Source organism: Schistocerca americana, chromosome 7 (genome assembly GCF_021461395.2).
Source record: "Schistocerca americana isolate TAMUIC-IGC-003095 chromosome 7, iqSchAmer2.1, whole genome shotgun sequence".
Classification (NCBI taxonomy): Eukaryota; Metazoa; Arthropoda; class Insecta; order Orthoptera; family Acrididae; genus Schistocerca; species Schistocerca americana.
In genome coordinates this window covers 86,265,498-86,283,848 of record NC_060125.1, presented here as the reverse complement: position 1 = coordinate 86,283,848, position 18,351 = coordinate 86,265,498, and the positions used below count along the sequence as shown (strand labels likewise).

The 18,351-nt window shown below is 41.3% G+C and overlaps 1 protein-coding gene across 1 annotated transcript in view; it reads left to right on the top strand.

The window, feature by feature from the left end:
* The window catches only part of LOC124623174 (serine protease HTRA2, mitochondrial), a 51,934-nt gene that overhangs the window by 7,852 nt on the left and 25,731 nt on the right, over window positions 1–18,351 (top strand). The window contains exons 2-4 of the mRNA XM_047148977.1: window positions 2,652–2,769; window positions 2,859–2,945; window positions 16,335–16,529. Of these exons, the coding sequence (XP_047004933.1) occupies window positions 2,652–2,769; window positions 2,859–2,945; window positions 16,335–16,529 (400 nt within the window). The remainder of the gene's footprint in view (window positions 1–2,651; window positions 2,770–2,858; window positions 2,946–16,334; window positions 16,530–18,351) is intronic.

The following is an 18,351-nucleotide window of genomic DNA, read 5'->3' as shown; positions in this document are numbered from 1 at the left end:
ATTTTTATTATTTTTTTTCAATATTTTTGTTTTTTTTTTTTCTTTTTTTTCTTAATTTATATCTAAAAATTCCTCTATGGAGTAGAAGGAGTTGTCATTCAGAAATTCTTTTAATTTCTTCTTAAATACTTGTTGGTTATCTGTCAGACTTTTGATACTATTTGGTAAGTGACCAAAGACTTTAGTGCCAGTATAATTCACCCCTTTCTGTGCCAAAGTTAGATTTAATCTTGAATAGTGAAGATCGTCCTTTCTCCTAGTATTGTAGTTATGCACACTGCTATTACTTTTGAATTGGGTTTGGTTGTTAATAACAAATTTCATAAGAGAGTATATATACTGAGAAGCTACTGTGAATATCCCTAGATCCTTAAATAAATGTCTGCAGGATGATCTTGGGTGGACTCCAGCTATTATTCTGATTACACGCTTTTGTGCAATAAATACTTTATTCCTCAGTGATGAATTACCCCAAAATATGATGCCATATGAAAGCAATGAGTGAAAATAGGCGTAGTAAGCTAATTTACTAAGATGTTTATCACCAAAATTTGCAATGACCTTTATTGCATAAGTAGCTGAACTCAAACGTTTCAGCAGATCATCAATGTGTTTCTTCCAATTTAATCTCTCATCAATGGACATACCTAAAAATTTGGAATATTCTACCTTAGCTATATGCTTCTGATTAAGGTCTATATTTATTAATGGCGTCATACCATTCACTGTACGGAACTGTATGTACTGTGTCTTATCAAAATTCAGTGAGAGTCCATTTACAAGGAACCACTTAGTAATTTTCTGAAAGACAGTATTGACAATTTCATCAGTTAATTCTTGTTTCTCAGGTGTGATTACTATACTTGTATCATCAGCAAAGAGAACTAACTTTGCCTCTTCATGAATATAGAATGGCAAGTCATTAATATATAATAAGAACAACAAAGGACCCAAGACTGACCCTTGTGGAACCCCATTCTTGATAGTTCCCCAGTTTGAGGAATGTGCTGATCTTTGCATGTTACGAGAACTGCTTATTTCAACTTTCTGCACTCTTCCAGTTAGGTACGAATTAAACCATTTGTGCACTGTCCCACTCATGTCACAATACTTGAGCTTGTCTAGCAGAATTTCATGATTTACACAATCAAAAGCCTTTGAGAGATCACAAAAAATCCCAATGGGTGGTGTTCGGTTATTCAGATCATTCAAAATTTGACTGGTGAAAGCATATATGGCATTTTCTGTTGAAAAACCTTTCTGGAAACCAAACTGACATTTTGTTAGTACTTCATTTTTACAGATATGTGAAGCTACTCTTGAATACATTACTTTCTCAAAAATTTTGGATAAAGCTGTTAGAAGGGAGATTGGACGGTAATTGTTGACATCAGATCTATCCCCCTTTTTATGCAAAGGTATAACAATAGCATATTTCAGTCTATCAGGGAAAATGCCCTGTTCCAGAGAGCTATTACACAGGTGGCTGAGAATCTTACTTATCTGTTAGAACAAGCTTTTAGTATTTTGCTGGAAATGCCATCAATTCCATGTGAGTTTTTGCTTTTAAGCAAGTTTATTATTTTCCTAATTTCAGAGGGAGAAGTGGGTGAGATTTCAATTGTATCAAATTGCATAGGTATGGCCTCTTCCATTAACAGCCTAGCATCTTCTAATGAACACCTGGATCCTACTATATCCACAACATTTAGAAAATGATTATTAAAAATATTTTCAACTTCTGACTTTTTGTTCGTAAAGTTTTCATTCAATTTGATGGTAATACTGTCTTCCTCTGCTCTTGGTTGACCTGTTTCTCTTTTAATAATATTCCAAATTGTTTTAATTTTATTATCAGAGTTGCTGATTTCAGACATGATACACATACTCCTGGATTTTTTAATAACTTTTCTTAATATAACACAGTAGTTTTATAATTTTTGATAATTTCTGGGTCACTACTCTTTCTTGCTGTCAGATACATTTCCCTTTTCCGGTTACAAGATATTTTTATACCCTTAGTAAGCCATGGTTTGTTACAAGGTTTCTTACGAGTATATTTAACTATTTTCTTGGGGAAGCAGTTTTCAAATGCATTTACAAAAATGTCATGAAATAAATTATATTTTAAATTGGCATCAGGTTCACGGTACACCTCATCCCAGTCTAACTGCTGTAGGCTTTCCCTGAAATTTGCAATTGTTAAATTGTTGACTGAACGTACTACTTTGGAGGACTGTTTAGTATTGCTGAATGGAGCTATGTCATATATTGTAACTAGCTGTGCACCATGATCAGAAAGACCATTCTCAACAGGCTGAGCATTTATCTGGTTAAACTTATCTTGGTCTATAAAGAAGTTATCTATCAGTGAGCTGCTATCCTTTACCACGCGAGTAGGAAAATCAATAACGGGTGTCATTGATTCATTGCATACAGATGTGTTCAAAAATGAGATGATGAGTGGTATTACCTTTTTAAAAAAAATCAGAATGTATGTGTTCTTACAAAGCCATTGTGTTAATCAATTATTCTTTAAAAGTATGGTAATTGCTTGCATTTGAACCAGATCTTCATTTTTAAGGAAATGAAACAGTGGTAGTATCTTACAGATCTTGTATTGTTCTTACACAGAGCTTTCTTCCTCAAAGGACTGACTTCTTCAGTGCCCCTGCAGCATCAAATGGGTCCGGTTTCATTGTTAAAGAAGATGGCCTAATCCTCACAAATGCACATGTTGTTATTAATAAACCAAACAGTACTGTGCAGGTAAGTGCTGTACAACTATAATGTGTTGTAGGCTTTGAAAGTTTGTTCATTACTTTGTTTGATTTTCAGTTAATTGTGATGTGTTACAGGTCAGACTTAAAGATGGAAAGACTTACAGAGGAGTTGTGGAAGATATTGACATAAAATCTGATCTGGCCACTGTTCGCATACCTTGTGTAAGTGAATCATAATTTTTGTGAAACTATGGGACATTAATTTCATTCACTTACACACAAATGTAATGTGTCTCAACATAATGCTTCAACAACACATTAAAAATGAAACTACAGACTGCAGTAGAGAGGTAAAATAATTACTTAATTGCTTGAAACTTTTAAACTATAGAATTCCGAGTCAAAATTTGTGGCCAATACGTATCTTCTGGAGGTGAAATATCAGGGCTGCTAACTGGCCCATATAAAAATACATGACATTTATTTTAATAAAAAGCAGTCCAGATTGGCATAAACATTTACACTATTGCCCCTCTTTTACACTTTTCAGGGGATCAGAGGATTGTTGGTGTAAAAGGGGAGAAATCACTTTCAGAGATAGAAATCTATGTCTGTACTCTGCAAACCACCACAAGTTGCGTGGCAGAGGGTACGTCCCATTGTACCAGTTATTAGGGTTTCTTCCTGTTCCATTCACGTATAGAGCGCAGGAAGAATGATTGTTTGAATGCCTCTGTGCATGCAGTAATTGTTCTAATCTTATCCTCATGATCCCTATGTGAGCGATACATAGGGTGTTGTAGTATATCCCTAGAGAAGTCATTTAAAGCTGGTTCTTGAAACTGTATTAATAGACTTTCTCGGGATAGTTTGTCTGTTTTCAAGAGTCTGCCAGTTCAGTTCCTCCAGTATCTCTGTCAGACTCTTTTGTGGCGGCGTTCGTAGCGACAAGCAATTCGCTGTAGAAACGGCTTACGAAGTCACCGCCACACTTTTAATAGCGGGCCGACCGGTCCGCTGGAACAGTGAACAGAAAGATGAAAACCCAAACACTCTGATTAAATAAAAGTCGGTACTTATCTTTATTAACGAAGATACAGCAACACAGTAGTGAACTCCGTGTCTACAGAAATCTGTCTAGTTCGAGTCGGAGCGGTTAGGTCAGCGTCGGCTGACGACAAACAACAACTCTGCTGCGATGAACACACAACTGACTAGCAAGTACACAATTCGGTGGCGAGTATACAACTGAGCGGCGAATACAGAACTGTCCTAGCGCTCGCGACTCCAGCGCTTAAGAAACCAGAAGCCAGCGGTGGTGCGCGCAGACTTGCGGCAATTTCCTGTCTCGCTGGCGCTGCTTATGCGGACGGCGTCCGGACTATGATGCTGCCAACCTTTTGGCAGCAGGCTCGGGTGGTATTACTGGCTAGGACATAACACTCCTCCCCCCCAAATCGCCGCACCGTCGTTGAATAATGACGTGGCGAGCGTCGACGGCGGGGGAGGGGTCTGGCCGCAGGCGTAGCAGAAGAGACCGGGGCGGAGACTGTTGTCGGTGGCAGTCCCCGGTCCGCACCCCAGCATTGGCTGCGCGGGGCCTCGGGAAACACCGACTGAAAACCGAGGTCGGGGTGCACGCCTGTGACCACGGGCGCAGCTTCTGGTACTGGACGCGACGGGGCGCCGGGACCCACGAAGAGAGGCAACGTCTCCTGACGCTGCGTCGACGGCTGCTGAGTGGGTGCCGGCAGGCTGCACAGCCACCGCTTGGGAAGGCGGCCCGGCTGAGGGGTCGACGTCCATCAGCTCCGAAGGCAGTGGCGACTGAAGAGGGACCGCAGGCACCGGAGCGACCACCTGGGGCGCTCCCGGATGAAGCTGCGCGGGAGGCATTAACGGGACGGGCTGTCGGCGTGGTAGCGGCGACGGCTGCTGCTGCTGCCCTGGGGGCAGCAGCGAAGTCGGAAGGCGCGGCTGGAACCCGCCGCGGACCAAATCTGTGGACAAAGAACGAGCGGCAGAATCCGGGCGGCCAGCGCGGCGCAACTGGTTCTGATGCCTCCTGTGCACCCCAGTAGCACCTTGAACAGTATAAAAACCGCGACCCTGGACACTTATCACGGTACCACGTTCCCAACGACGGCGACCATGATAAACTCTGAAAAAAACGGCGTCGTTGCGCTGAAAATGCGTGCGATGCTCAGAAGCAGCGGGTCGATCCGGGGGGTGCAACAACCGTAGTAGGGTGCGATGATGACGGCCGTGGAGAAGCTCCGCAGGCGAAGGGCCGTCGTGTGGCGTGGTCCGGTACGACGACAGGAACGTGATGAGGGCCTGCTGACGAGAGTGCGTAGCACGAAGGCGGTCCATATGATCCTTGAATGTGCGTACAAAACGTTCCACTGCACCATTCGATTGAGGGTGGAACGGCGGAGTAAGAACATGGCGAATGCCATTGGCAGAACAAAAACTTTCAAATTCAGCAGAGATAAATTGTGGACCATTGTCAGACACTAAAACTTCTGGAAGACCCTCAATACAAAAAATTGAAGTCAACGCCTGTATAGTTTGTGCAGGCGTTGTAGACTGCATGGGCACAACAAACGGAAAATTACTAAATGCATCTATCACGATGAGCCAACGAGAATTCCAATATGGACCAGCGAAATCAATATGTACTCGCTGCCAGGGACCGGCAGGGCGTGCCCACTCAAAATAGCGTTGAGGCGGAGCAGCTTGGTGTTCGGCACACGTCGAACAATCTGTAGACATCTGCGTAATCTGCTTATCAATGCCGATCCATGTACAATGACGGCGGGCAAGCTGCTTGGTGCGGACCACTCCCCAATGACCTTGATGCAACAAGTCGAGGACCTTGGATTGGAGCACTTGGGGAACCACTACACGAAGCTGGTCATTCTCGGTGCGTAACAGCAAAACTCCGTGCGAAACAGACAACAGATGACGTTGCGGATAATAGCGACGAACCACAGGATCCGATATGTCCTTTGCCTTGGACGGCCAACCACGTTGAACAAAACGTAATAGTAAACTCGGATGAGGATCCGTAGCTGTCTCACGTGCCACCTGATGATAATCAATCGGAAAATCCCGGAGGGATTGATGCTCATCGGCATCAATCTGATGGCAAGAGTCGTCAGAGGAATCGAAGACATCATCCGCAGCAATCGGCAATCTAGAAAGCGCGTCAGCGTTTGCATGCTGAGCTGTAGGGCGATACAGTATCTCATACTGGTATTGTGATAACAAAAGAGCCCAACGTTGTAGTCTCTGAGCTGTCCGCTGAGGAACTGGTTTAGACGGATGAAACAGTGACGTCAGGGGCTTGTGATCTGTTACTAAATAGAATGGTCTACCATAGAGGTAGTGATGGAATTTTGTGACACCGAACACAATAGCCAACGCTTCCTTGTCCAATTGGCTATAATTACACTGAGCTTTGTTTAGCAATTTAGATGCGAACGCAATAGGACGTTCGGTGTTACCGACTCGGTGAGACAACACAGCACCGAGGCCGAAAGAAGAGGCATCACAAGCTGACACCAGAGGCTTGTGAGGGTCGTAATGGACCAGACAACGATCATTCAATAAAGCCTCTTTAAGCTCCTGAAAGGCTGATTGGCAATCAGCTGACCACACAAACGGAACATTCTTACGGCGGAGACGATGCAACGGTGCAGCAATCTGTGATGCATTAGGTATAAACCTAATATAATATGTCAATTTGCCAAGAACTGCTTGCAATTTATGCAGATTGCGAGGGGCGGGCAAATCACGAATAGCTGCTAAATGTGACTGGGAGGGATGAATGCCTTGAGCATTAATAACATGTCCCAGAGACTCCATCTCCGTAAGGAAAAATGAACATTTATCGATGTTGCAACGTAGGCCTGCCTGAGACAACACCGTAAACAAACACTCCAAATTACGGAAATGTTCAGCAGGCGTCCGACCGGACACAACAATGTCATCTAAATAGTTGCAACACGATGGCACATTAGCCAGAAGTTGTGACAAAAAACGCTGAAAAACAGCTGGAGCTGACGCACAACCAAAAGGCAAACGCAGAAAACGGAACAACTCCAACGACGTGTTTATGACAAAATACTGTTGTGATTGCTCGTCGAGGGGCAATTGCAAATATGCTTCACGGAGATCAATTTTGGAAAAGAAACGAGCTTCCCCTAACTTATCCATCAGCTCGTCCGGTCTAGGCAAAGGAAAAGAATCAATGACAGTCTGAGGATTAACTGTCGACTTAAAATCAGCACACAAACGTAACTTGCCAGACGGTTTCTTTATAATAACTATGGGAGAATCCCACTGGCTCGCTGAAACGGGTTGAATAACACCGTTGTTTTGCCAACGACGAAGTTCATCTTCTACAGGTGCCCGGAGGGCGTGAGGCACTGGACGAGCACAAAAAAATCGAGGCTGAGCATTATCTTTTAACGTAATATGAGCGGCAAAGTTCGCAGCACAACCTAGTTCGTCTTTAAATATGTCACTGTATCGTTTACACAAATCGGTTATGCTGTCTTGAGGAACAACAACAGAATTAATTTGCAACACATTGTCTTGGATAGACAGGCCAAACAAATCAAAACAGTCTAATCCGAAAATGTTTACACTGTCTGTAGTGCGGAGCACTGTGAATGAAACTGTTTTTGTATTGCCACGGAATGTGGCTGGCACGCTACATACACCTAACACAGGAATTTGTTCTCCACTATAAGTAGCCAAAGAATGTTTTGCCGCTGAAAGTTTAGGGCGGCCGATAGCCGCATACGTAGCACTATTTATGAGAGTCACAGACGCACCAGTGTCTAATTGAAAATTGAAGGTCTTATCCTGGATGCGTAGCTTCACAAATAGTTTATTACACTGTCTCTGGATCGGTGCAGTGGAGGCGAAAGACACAAAATCAGCGCGTTTAGCGCGTGTTCGCTGCTTACGACAACTCGTGGGTGGGGCGGGTGGAACAACTCCCGCTTCACTTGCAGTCTGTACATTACTTTTTACAGCGTTTGAATTACGCCTGGGTCGCATAGCAGAGGGCTGGGTGGGTGGCTTATTGCGAACAAGTTTATTACCCACACGAACCGTGGAAGAGTCTTTAAACGCGACCTTCTGGGCGGGCTGGCTTTGAAGAACATGAATATCCATGGGCTGGGCAGCACTAGAATTGTTCTTACGTTTACGCAAACAAACAGTCTGGATGTGTCCTTTCCTTTGACAAAAGTGACAAACCGCGTTTCTTAATGGGCAACGTTCACGAGGATGAGCAAGAACACACTTAGGGCAAGACTTCACTCTATTATTTTGCACACGCGGCTGACGAATGTGTTTAACATGACGCGACCGGCTAGTGTTTACAGTCTGACTCTGCCGGTGGGGCCGCGGGCGCGACATAACTTGCTTAGCACAGGCAATTTGAGAAATACATGGCTGATCTAACTCACACTCAGCATAGTCAAAAGTATCTTGGGCTTCAATGATGTTCATCACAGTCTCTAATGACGGGTCAGGCAACTTTAAGATAGCAGCACGAATACGAGAATCTGCAATGTTTTGAGTAATAGCGTCTCGTAACATGACATCACTGTAGGAAGCTCCACACACACAATTAAATCGGCACTGACAGGTGAGGCCCCGTAAATCTGTTAACCACTGTTTATTAGATTGATGTGGCAGTTTCTTTAATCTGAAGAACTTGAATCTGGCTGCTGCCACATGAACTCGCGACTCGAAATACTCAGCAAGCTTGTTAACAACAACGTCATAGTCTAAAGCTTCTGGCTTGGATTCCGGGAACAACTTACAAAGTAGTCGATAGACTTCCACGCCTGCAGTGGAAATTAAATAAAGCTGCCGCTCAGTACCCGTGATTTTGTAGACTGTCATGTGCGCCTGCAACTGCGCGAAATATTCTCGCCATTCTTCTCGTGATGCATCAAAAGCACGGAAAGGTGGTGCTGCCTGTGCTTGTTCCTTTTGTGGTGGAGGATTAGCTGCTTGTTTGGCGATTGCGTCCACCAGACTTTGTATTTGCTGACTCTGTAACAAGATCAACTGTTGTAATTCGGCAGACATAGTGAACACAAATTAAACCAGCCCCCAAAATTTTATCGCTATAATTAGTATAACCAGAAACAAGTTGAACCAGCCCTGCACACGAGTTCAGAAGGCCTCGTCGCCAGTTTTGTGGCGGCGTTCGTAGCGACAAGCAATTCGCTGTAGAAACGGCTTACGAAGTCACCGCCACACTTTTAATAGCGGGCCGCCGGTCCGCTGGAACAGTGAACAGAAAGATGAAAACCCAAACACTCTGATTAAATAAAAGTCAGTACTTATCTTTATTAACGAAGATACAGCAACACAGTAGTGAACTCCGTGTCTACAGAAATCTGTCTAGTTCGAGTCGGAGCGGCTAGGTCAGCGTCAGCTGACGACAAACAACTACTCTGCTGCGATGAACACACAACTGACTAGCAAGTACACAATTCGGTGGCGAGTATACAACTGAGCGGCGAATACAGAACTGTCCTAGCGCTCGCGACTCCAGCGCTTAAGAAACCAGAAGCCAGCGGTGGCGCGCGCAGACTTGCGGCGATTTCCTGTCTCGCTGGCGCTGCTTATGCGGACGCCGTCCGGACTTTGATGCTGCCAACCTTTTGGCAGCGGGCTCGGGTGGCATTACTGGCTAGGATATAACAGACTCTCCCACAGATTAAGCAAACCTGTGACCATTCGTGATGCCCTTCTCTATACACTTTAAATATCCCCTGTTAGTCCTGTCTGCTAAGGGTTCAAACATTTGAGCAATATTGTAGAACTAGTCGTATGAACAATAGGTAAGCAATCTCTTTTGTGTACTGATTGCACTAACCCAGTATTTGACCAATAAACCGAACTGTACCACCTGCTTTACCCACTACTGAACCTATGTGATCATTCCATTTCATATCCCTACAAAGCGGTACACACTGTTTTCCTGTGTTACCATTTTCTAATGCATTACTTTACTCAGGTGTTACACCCAGGTATTTTGTACGAGTTGGATGGTTCCAACAGTGACTCATTGATATTATAGTCATAGGATACTATGTTTTTTTCCTTTTATGAAACGCAAAATTTTACATTTCTGAACATTCAGAGCAAGTAGCCAATTTCTGCACCATGTTGAAATCTTATCAAGATCTGACTGAATATTTATGCAGCTTCTCTCAGATAGTACTTCATTATAGATAACTGCATCATATGCAAAAAGGCTGATTGTACCATTAATATTGTCTGCAAGGTCATGATTATACAACATGAACAGCAAGGATCCCAGCACACTTTCCTGGAGCACACCCTTAGTAACTTCTACATCCCATATGGTTGTACTTTTGACAATAAATGTAGGTGCAGTACTGAGTCAAATCCTTTTCAGGAATCAAGAAACAATGCATCTACCTGGTTGGCTTGATCTAAAGCTTTCAGTATATGTCAAGTGAGAGAAGTGCTTGTTGGGTTTCACGTGATCAATGTTTCCGAAATCCATGTTGCTTTGCATTGAGGAGGTTATTGCGTTAAAGATACCGGCATTATGTTTGAGCTCAGAATATGTTCTAAGGTTGTACAACAAATCGATGTCAAGGGTATTGGGCAGTAGTTTTGTGGATCACTTCTGCTATCCATATTTTGTAGACAAGTGTGACCTGCGCCTTTTTCCAAGAACTGGGCACATTTTTTTAGAGATTTACGATAGAGTATTGTTAGAAGAGGGGTTATCTCAGCTGCAAATTCAGTATGGAATCTGACAGGGATTCCATAAGGGCAGGAGCTTTGTCAGTTTTAATGATGTCAGTTCTTTCTTAACACCACTGACATTAATACTTATTTCATTTACCTTTTCAGTGATACAAGGATTAAATTGTGGCAATTTTCCTGGGTTTTCCTTTGTAAAGGAACATTTAGAATGCTCTGGAAAAGCCAGGCAAAGGCTTCCCAATGTATATTGATATATAATAGTGTGCATACATCTTATTTCTAGTAATGACCTCAAATATCCGGTGAAAAGTAACTGCCGATATTGCTTTGCTTATCCGCTGGCAGGTGGAATGGTACTAGTTAGTCGATGAGCCTTCCTGTGGGCTGCACCTTGTTTTTTGCTGATATTTTATAATATGAAAAACAGAGCTATGCATAATAGAAATGTTATGTCTTTTTAATAAACATTCAAATTTTAATAATAACTCAATATTTAAAATTAAAATATCACAGTTGTAACACTTATTGTTTTCTACAAAAGAAATAATTTTTGTGTAACTGTTTTGTTTGATATACCCTCTGTAGAGTCTAGTACTGTAGGGAGCAACGGAGAGGATGTTGTTACGAGTGGCTGATATCCTCTTTCTACAACACAAATGCACATGTGGATTAATACAGTTCTTCATTTACATGAAATGGATATTTAACTTGAATAGAGTCCATGTGTTGTGGCATAAGCTCATCAGTAATAGTCCTCTTGCAGATAGTATCGGTAATCCTGCTATTACAAACTTAAGTCTCATTGCTAGACCCGCTGTAGGCACTAATATGGTCCCTATGTACTGTCTTAACCTGCAATGAACTATACCCACTCTGCAATTGAACTGACAGACGCCAGACTCAATGGGTAAGAGAGTGAGACCTCTTGGTCAGTGGCAGTGGCCTAAATACATGCCGTTGACCTCGTGTTGCTTGTTGATGTGTCTTTGGCCCCTCTTGTGATAGGCGCTCTTGATCCAGCACTACGTCTTTGCCAACCGGTGTGCTACCGGCAGTTTACGCCAGCACACCCTCAATCTGTTTCTCCAATTTGTAGAGTGTCTCGAGTGTATTTTCACACCCTTCTTTATATTGTCTCACCGAGCGAGGTGGCGCAGTGGTTAGCACACTGGACTCGCATTTGGGAGGACGACGGTTCAATCCTGTCTCCAGCCATCCTGATTTAGGTTTTCTGTGATTTCCCTAAATCGTTTCAGGCAAATGCCGGGATGGTTCCTTTGAAAGGGCACGGCCGATTTCCTTCCCCATCCTTCCCTAACCCGAGCTTGTACTCCGTCTCTAATGACCTCGTTGTCGACGGGACGTTAAAAAACACTAACCTAGCCTAACCTTATATTGTCTCCTCCTTCACAGCCTTCCAGAACTTAACCCTTCTAATACCGAGTATTTTTTGTTACACTGAGTACCATTGGGGTCTTTAGTAACCCCAACGGAATTTATTTTTTCTTAAGGATAGTTTTAATAATGGTAGTATAAAATCACATTCCTTCTTTTTTCCGCAATCTAAATCATGATGTCCGTGACATTACATTAAATTAAAATGCATATTTTTTTAAAATTATTTATTTCCGTATAATTTACAAACGATTCTCATGAAACTATAGACATTTTTGATTAAATTCCGAATTGACATTTATGATGCAATACACTTACAGCAATAAATTGCAGAGTGGTTTTTACACACAGAACGTCCACATTTTGAACATTTATCGCTGAATTTTCTACCCTCAGACTTTTACAAAACGGACACCTTCCTCTTTTTTTGTCTGTACGTTGATGGCAGTTCTGGGGAAATAATTTTGTCTGGCTTTCTTCCGACGAGCTGCTTTCCTAATTCTATGAGAAATTCCCGCCTCTTTTAGTTGGTCCTTTCTGCCCAGTCTGGTGTAAGATGTAGCCAATGATAAATGTGCATTCAGTGCACTGATATCAATCATGTTGTAAAATAATACCATTGGCCACCTTCTGCTCATCCTCTTTGTAGTGTACGTTCTAACCAGCTTGTCCATAGTATCTACTCCTGATTTTGTTTTATTATAATCCAGAATCATTACTGGCTTGCATTCTTCACGATCTTCCACTTCCTTCCTTGAGTAAAGTTACAACTTTTCCCTTTTTCGGACAATATGAGACAATTGAAGCATGCTCTTGGAATTCAAAAATAGATGATTATTTGACTCGACCGTTGGTCTGAGTGAAACCTTGTGGTAGTTCTCCTTTATTTTTTCTAATTGTTGCTAAGAGTGTGAGATTGATTTTCAGTTATCTCGCCAAACTAAGGCTAGTGAAAAAATTGTCAGTTTTTACATTTCTGCCACTGTTTTCTGAGCATTTCACCATATCTAAAGTAACTCTCTTGCCTTGACCAACTTCACGAGATTCATTTTCTTGTCGACCAGCGTAAACTTGGAGATTGAGAATGTAAGACGTTGCACTATCACACGCAGCCCATAATTTCAACCCAAATTTTCCTGGTTTTGAAGGACTATATTGCCGAAATGGACATCTACCATGAAATGCCACAAGTTGTTCATAAATTGTTACGTTGCTGTGGGGAACATATGCTTCTTGAAATGTGTCTACCCACATTTCAAATATTTCTCTAATGGGAGCCAGCTTGTCAGGAGCACTGTTGTGACATCTCACATCTGCATCATCAAATCAGATGAACCTTAAAATTTGCGTAAAGCGATTTCCAGCAATTGCTTCCTCTTTGTTCCACAGATGTGTAACTGCTTCATTATGGGCCTTGTAAGCACCAACTAGGATCAAGACACCGATAAAGCACTTCAGTTCAATGGCATCTGCTGGTTCCCATTTACTACCGTAAACAAGACTACCCTCTTTGTTAGTCCACTTTAGAAATACATCAACAATGTTTCTCCTAAGAAACAACTGAAAAGCTGATTCTATGGAGTCTACATTTTTCACTGCGAATTTTGTTGGACCTGGCTTTACTCGCATTACGTTCCATCTCTCTTCTCTTCCACAAGCTCTTCTCAACTCAAGTTTGTGCCACAATTCTTCTTTGTTTTTAGACCTACACAAAATAAAAAATAAAAAAAATAATACACAGGGTATATCTTGGCACTAGACCCTGACGCACATTTACAAAAATACTATGTGTACTTACATATAACAGTCAGAAATATGTGTTACTTCCTGTTCGGGCTGGACATCTGCGCTGTCCAAATCTTCTTCTGAACACCTGTCTGATTGAGGAATAATCTAGTCTAAGACGTCAGTTTCTCCATTGCTGCATGAGACATCAGAAACTATATCGCTGATATCACTATTTGATTCTCCAGATAGAGGATTATCCTGCAGTAATATTTCAAGCACTTCGTCTTCGGAAAGGTGACGAGACATTTTCCACTCAATGCAACACACACAGTAGTAGTATCCTCTTGTATGGAACAAATAACTGTCGGCTTATAAAGTATTGGCAACAATCACACGTTACAGCAGTATTTACAAGGATAAAACAAAGGAAATACAGCAACAGTTACGGATTCAAGGCAGCATTATTGGGTAATAATACCGCAAGAGAGAAATGGGGTCGCATTTAACCCCAATGGTATTCAGTGGTTCTCTCTTGATTTTCGGCAAAACTAAAAATTTTCAAAAAGTTATATTAATATATTACGAACCCATTACTTAATTCAGGAAAAGTCCGAATATTTCATAATTTTTAGGAATAGGAAATTAGGTATGTTTTACATAAATACACGGCCTGGGTTCATTATAGACCCCACGGTATTAGGAGGGTTAAGGGATGAATTGCAGAGCTCTCAGTACTGAAATCCTGCTAGATGGGAGATCCCTCCCAGAGTCTGTTTTGTACAAAAGCCTTTGAACAAGGTTCTTCTATAAAATGACTTGAAGGAGTGTATAATTCTCAAATTCATGAGCTGGAGTTTGCTTGTGCTGTTGGCCAGGAAAAATTATAACTGCATTTTGTAAGATCATATCAGTAGGATGTGCACGGCAGTGATCAACAAAAAGAAGTATTTTGAGGTCATCCAAGCTTCTTGATTGGTGTCATACGAAGTTGGAAGTGAACATGTATTTATAAAAAATGGGATTTTTTTTTTTATTCCCCCTTGTATAAAGGGCTGGATCTACTCGCAGCCCACAGCCATCAGCATTAGCTCCCATCATCACTGCTAATTTACTTTGTTTGCCAACATGGCATTTACTACCTTTGACTGTTTAGTTTTGCAACACATTTAAGAAAGTGCAGTTTCTTCATGTTAAATAAGTTTTTGGCTTCATATTTTGCAGTTACAGTCTGTAATTTTCGATTTATCCACTGCTGCACAGTCTCACTGTGTATAATCTCAGACAGTTCTATCAGAGATTTTATGTCTTCTTCTAAATCTGTCAGTCCAGCCATTGGAGACATTGATATTCTCCGTCTCAAGAATGTTGGCCACTTCAGGTGCTTTCTCCCTTTAAAGCACACCCTCAACAGGAATACCTGCTGTCCTTGGCATCTCAGTGCTTGGCTCACTTTCTGTAGCACTAGATACTACTTACTTTCTTTCTTTTTTTAAAAAACTGAATTCAGCTTTTATACTGAAAGTTGCAATTCATATGCAAGTTTTATTCGTGTTCCATGGAAGGAATCCATTTTCTCCAAAATCTGGACCTTCTCTTCCATATTAAAAAATTTTCTTTTTTTTTCTCTCCATTAGTCAGAAAGTACTGATAACAAAACAGTAAAAATACTGGAGCACATGAAGATTATTAAGAAAACAGTCCAAGAAACAAAGGAGATCAGGGCAAATGACTTGGCCTCTCAACTCAGGTACAGAAAGCCTAGCAAAAAAGAAAACAAAAACTTGACAGATAAACTAATAAATTACCAGTAAAAACGTTTTAACACTTCAAAAGCAAATACGATGAAACAAGAAACTTCACTGCCAAAAATGCTGCAGGTTTGCATGGTTATTAGCTCATGCTATGACTTTACCTGAGAACAGTGCACAGGGCATGGCATATTTATGATACCGCCAGACCATAAACTGAGCTTCAGTTAAAATACATGGCACCTGAGCTTTGTCTTTAATTTGAATACAAAGTTTATACACTTAAGAGAAAAGTTATGTTTCAGTAAAATATGTCTAAAAATGAATTTTGTTATCTAACAATGATGTACAATACCTGTAGTATTGTTTGATGTATGTTCAAGTTGATACCATTATACAAAAATAACATTTGATTAAATTAACTTGTCAAGTATTCATTCGATATTTCAGCTCAAAGGCTATGCCTTTCCCAGTCTTCGAGAGTTATACGTAGTTCAAACTACATGTTATAAATAGAGTACTCTTACAGAGCCTGCATGAAAATCAAAAGGTTGATTTTATTTGGTATTTTCAAGTCGAGCTGCTAGGTGTGGTGTAAACAGCAGGAAATACAATATTTCAGAAACATAAAATTGAGATTTTCAATACATTGCGAACATCTGAAATTTGACATGATCGGAAAAAATGCGTAAATGACAACAAAATGTAAAATGCAGGAACATTAAAGTGGGATAATACCTTTTTTTTTTTTTTTTTTTTTTTTTTTTTTACAGGTCTCAATGTATAAGACTTACCTTCAGACTAGAACTCATTGATACCTGTCACAAACTTGACTTCTTTGTGTGAAATGTTTGTACAAATTATAGTGCAGGACTTCACTATCATGTTGTTAATGAACTTAGAAGTTTTTTTAACTAGCTTAATTATTCATTGGCACTTAACAAAGCTTGTTATTTTCCAGAAAAATTTACCAGTGATGCGCCTTGGGTCTTCTCGAGAACTGAGACCAGGTGAATGGGTAGTGGCAATTGGTAGCCCTTTGTCTCTTTCCAACACTATCACTGCAGGTGTGATTTCATCAGTGAACAGACCTTCAGAGGAACTGGGTCTCAGAGGTCGTGACATGGAATACATACAAACAGATGCTGCAATAACAGTAAGCTATTTAACAATTACCAATTTGCCTTCTTTAAGAAGGAAAAGGAATTACGTAACTGTGACCATTTGTTGTCAACTATTTTTGTTACTAATGCTGTTTTCACGGGGGCCCTGAATTCAAACATCAGTGTGCACGTTTTGGATGGAAGAATGCATGAAACACGTGTAGCTTTTATTTTCCCAAAATTGCAGAGCAGTATCAAGGCTATAAAATATTGTCAATTCACATTAGAACACAGATCTGCAAAATGGAAGACTGCCACCTATGTTGGATGCATTTTGCTTAGTGGAAACGAGGCATCATGGCTACTTGCACAGCAGCAGTGGTATGGTGCATGTGCAGGTCATAGTAATGGACATCACTACACAGTTTATTGACCTGCTGAAGTGGCCCAGTATGCTGCTGTTTGTGCCATTGTGGAACCTCGTGGAGTCGTCGTCTTTATCGTGGCGGCATTGCCTATAGAGCTGGTGATGCTTCACGCTCTTGCCCAGCTAAAACCTGCACTGGAGGCTGCATTGTGTTGCCAGTGCCACTGTGTGAGCCAACAGAGGTACTGTGTCTGGGCATAGGGTGAACTGAGCTTTAAAATCTGAGATACATACACCATGTCTGCTGTAAATCTTGGCATTAACTGCAATGTATGCGGTTTGGTACAGTGGTTAATGTAGCTATCTGGAATGCTGCTGCTTGCCAGTTCAAACCCGGCCACAGGCAGCTACTCGTTATTTCTTATTTATCATTTCTGGAAAGTTCTCAAAATTTCTTATGTTTGTAGTGTTTGTTTATTGTAGAACATTCAATGTTTATATAAATAGTAGCACCCTCCACCCAGGAGTTCAGTCCAGTTCTGGCTGTACATTGATGTTTTTAATAAACATGCTTTCAGTGCTCAGTGTTGTACTCCATTGACGATTCTATTTCTGTTCTTGGACTTGAGAGTGGTTACAACATGACATTTTTTGGTAGACACACCTGGTAGTATGAGCACATTCCGAGATAACACCACAAATGTGACAAGGAGTCAAAAAATAAAATCTGTGACTGCTCATATGTTTCCTGGTCAGTACACATTCCATTGTCATTCAGTAGGTGGCCTAAAAATTATTTCTTGGGCACAAAGAGAGGCTTAATCAGATTCAGGTGCAGACCTGTAGTCAGAACACACTTCAACAAGGTTGTCAGCTTGCTTAGATATTCTTCAAATGTCTTCAAAAAATGACGTCATCAAAATAGCCAAGGCCATTTATGGTACTGAAGCAGGTTGTCCACCATACATTTGAAGATGGCTGGAGTGCTACACAGACCAAGCGGCATAACTTCAGATTCATAGAGGCCTTCAGTAGTTACGAAGGAAGTCTCTTACCCAGCAGCCTCATCAACCTCACTTTCCCAGTAGCCTGTCTATATGTCCATAATTAAGAAATACTTTGTTTCTTTCAAACAGTCTGTAAGGTGTCACCAATGTGTGGCAATGGGTAGACATCTTTTTTGTGATTTTTATTCAGTTGTCAGTAGTTTACACAAAAAAGTCATGTGACATCTTTCTTAAAAATCTTCTACACTTCCTCCTGAATTATGTCATTCAGCTGGCAACACCCTATACAAGTCCTAGCGAATTGTTGGATGATTCCATTGTTGATATGTTTTACCATCGGCTGCGTGGGCAGTATTTTCTCCACCCTGGATTTGAAAGCATCAAATGTTGGTGCAGTACAGCTAACACTCACTAACGTTGTTCCTCAGTCAGGTGTCATCATTTGGCATTTCGATAGTTTCCTCCCCTGCAATGTCGGTAATGATAGTGTGCATGATTCAT